At 66.0% G+C, this 470-nt stretch overlaps 1 protein-coding gene across 1 annotated transcript in view; it reads left to right on the top strand.

Moving 5' to 3' along the window:
* Positions 1 to 6: 6 nt before the first annotated feature.
* The window catches only part of PAN2 (PAN2 poly(A) specific ribonuclease subunit), a gene marked incomplete at both ends in the record, with an annotated part of 5144 nt that continues 4680 nt past the window's right edge, over positions 7 to 470 (top strand). The window contains 1 exon segment of the mRNA XM_010077899.1: positions 7 to 399. Coding sequence (XP_010076201.1) covers positions 7 to 399 — 393 coding nt within the window.

Below are 470 nucleotides of genomic sequence, written 5' to 3'. Positions count from 1 at the left end.
GGGCAGTGCCAGTTCTGCGAACCCACCGGCCTTGCCAACCCCGCCGACATCTTCCACGTCAACACCGTCGGGCCCCTCATCATGACCTTCGATGTCTCGGCCAGCAAGCAGGCGCTGGCCTTCGGGGACTCCGAGGGGTGCGTGCACCTCTGGGCCGACTCCCCGGAGGTCACCTTTAACACCTACTCCCGGGAGACAGACTTTGCGCTGCCCTGCATCGTGGACACGCTGCCCCACCTGGACTGGAACCAGGACCTGGTGCCGCTCTCGCTCATCCCCGTCCCACTGACCAGCGACACCCTCCTCTCCGACTGGCCCGCTGCCAACTCTGCCCCGGCACCCCGGTAATTTCCCGGTCTCTCCCAGCAAAAATCAGTTGGGATCCCCGGCAGGGATCCTGTCCTTCCCTGGGTGTTGGGAGCAGCTGGGCGGCTCTTGCCCTCCTCCATCCCGTGGCTGGCGCTGCCCTT

This window comes from Pterocles gutturalis, unplaced genomic scaffold (assembly GCF_000699245.1).
Source record: "Pterocles gutturalis isolate BGI_N339 unplaced genomic scaffold, ASM69924v1 scaffold18208, whole genome shotgun sequence".
Classification (NCBI taxonomy): Eukaryota; Metazoa; Chordata; class Aves; order Pterocliformes; family Pteroclidae; genus Pterocles; species Pterocles gutturalis.
Note: the sequence above shows the minus strand (reverse complement) of the source record. Positions and strands in the feature narration are given on the sequence as shown.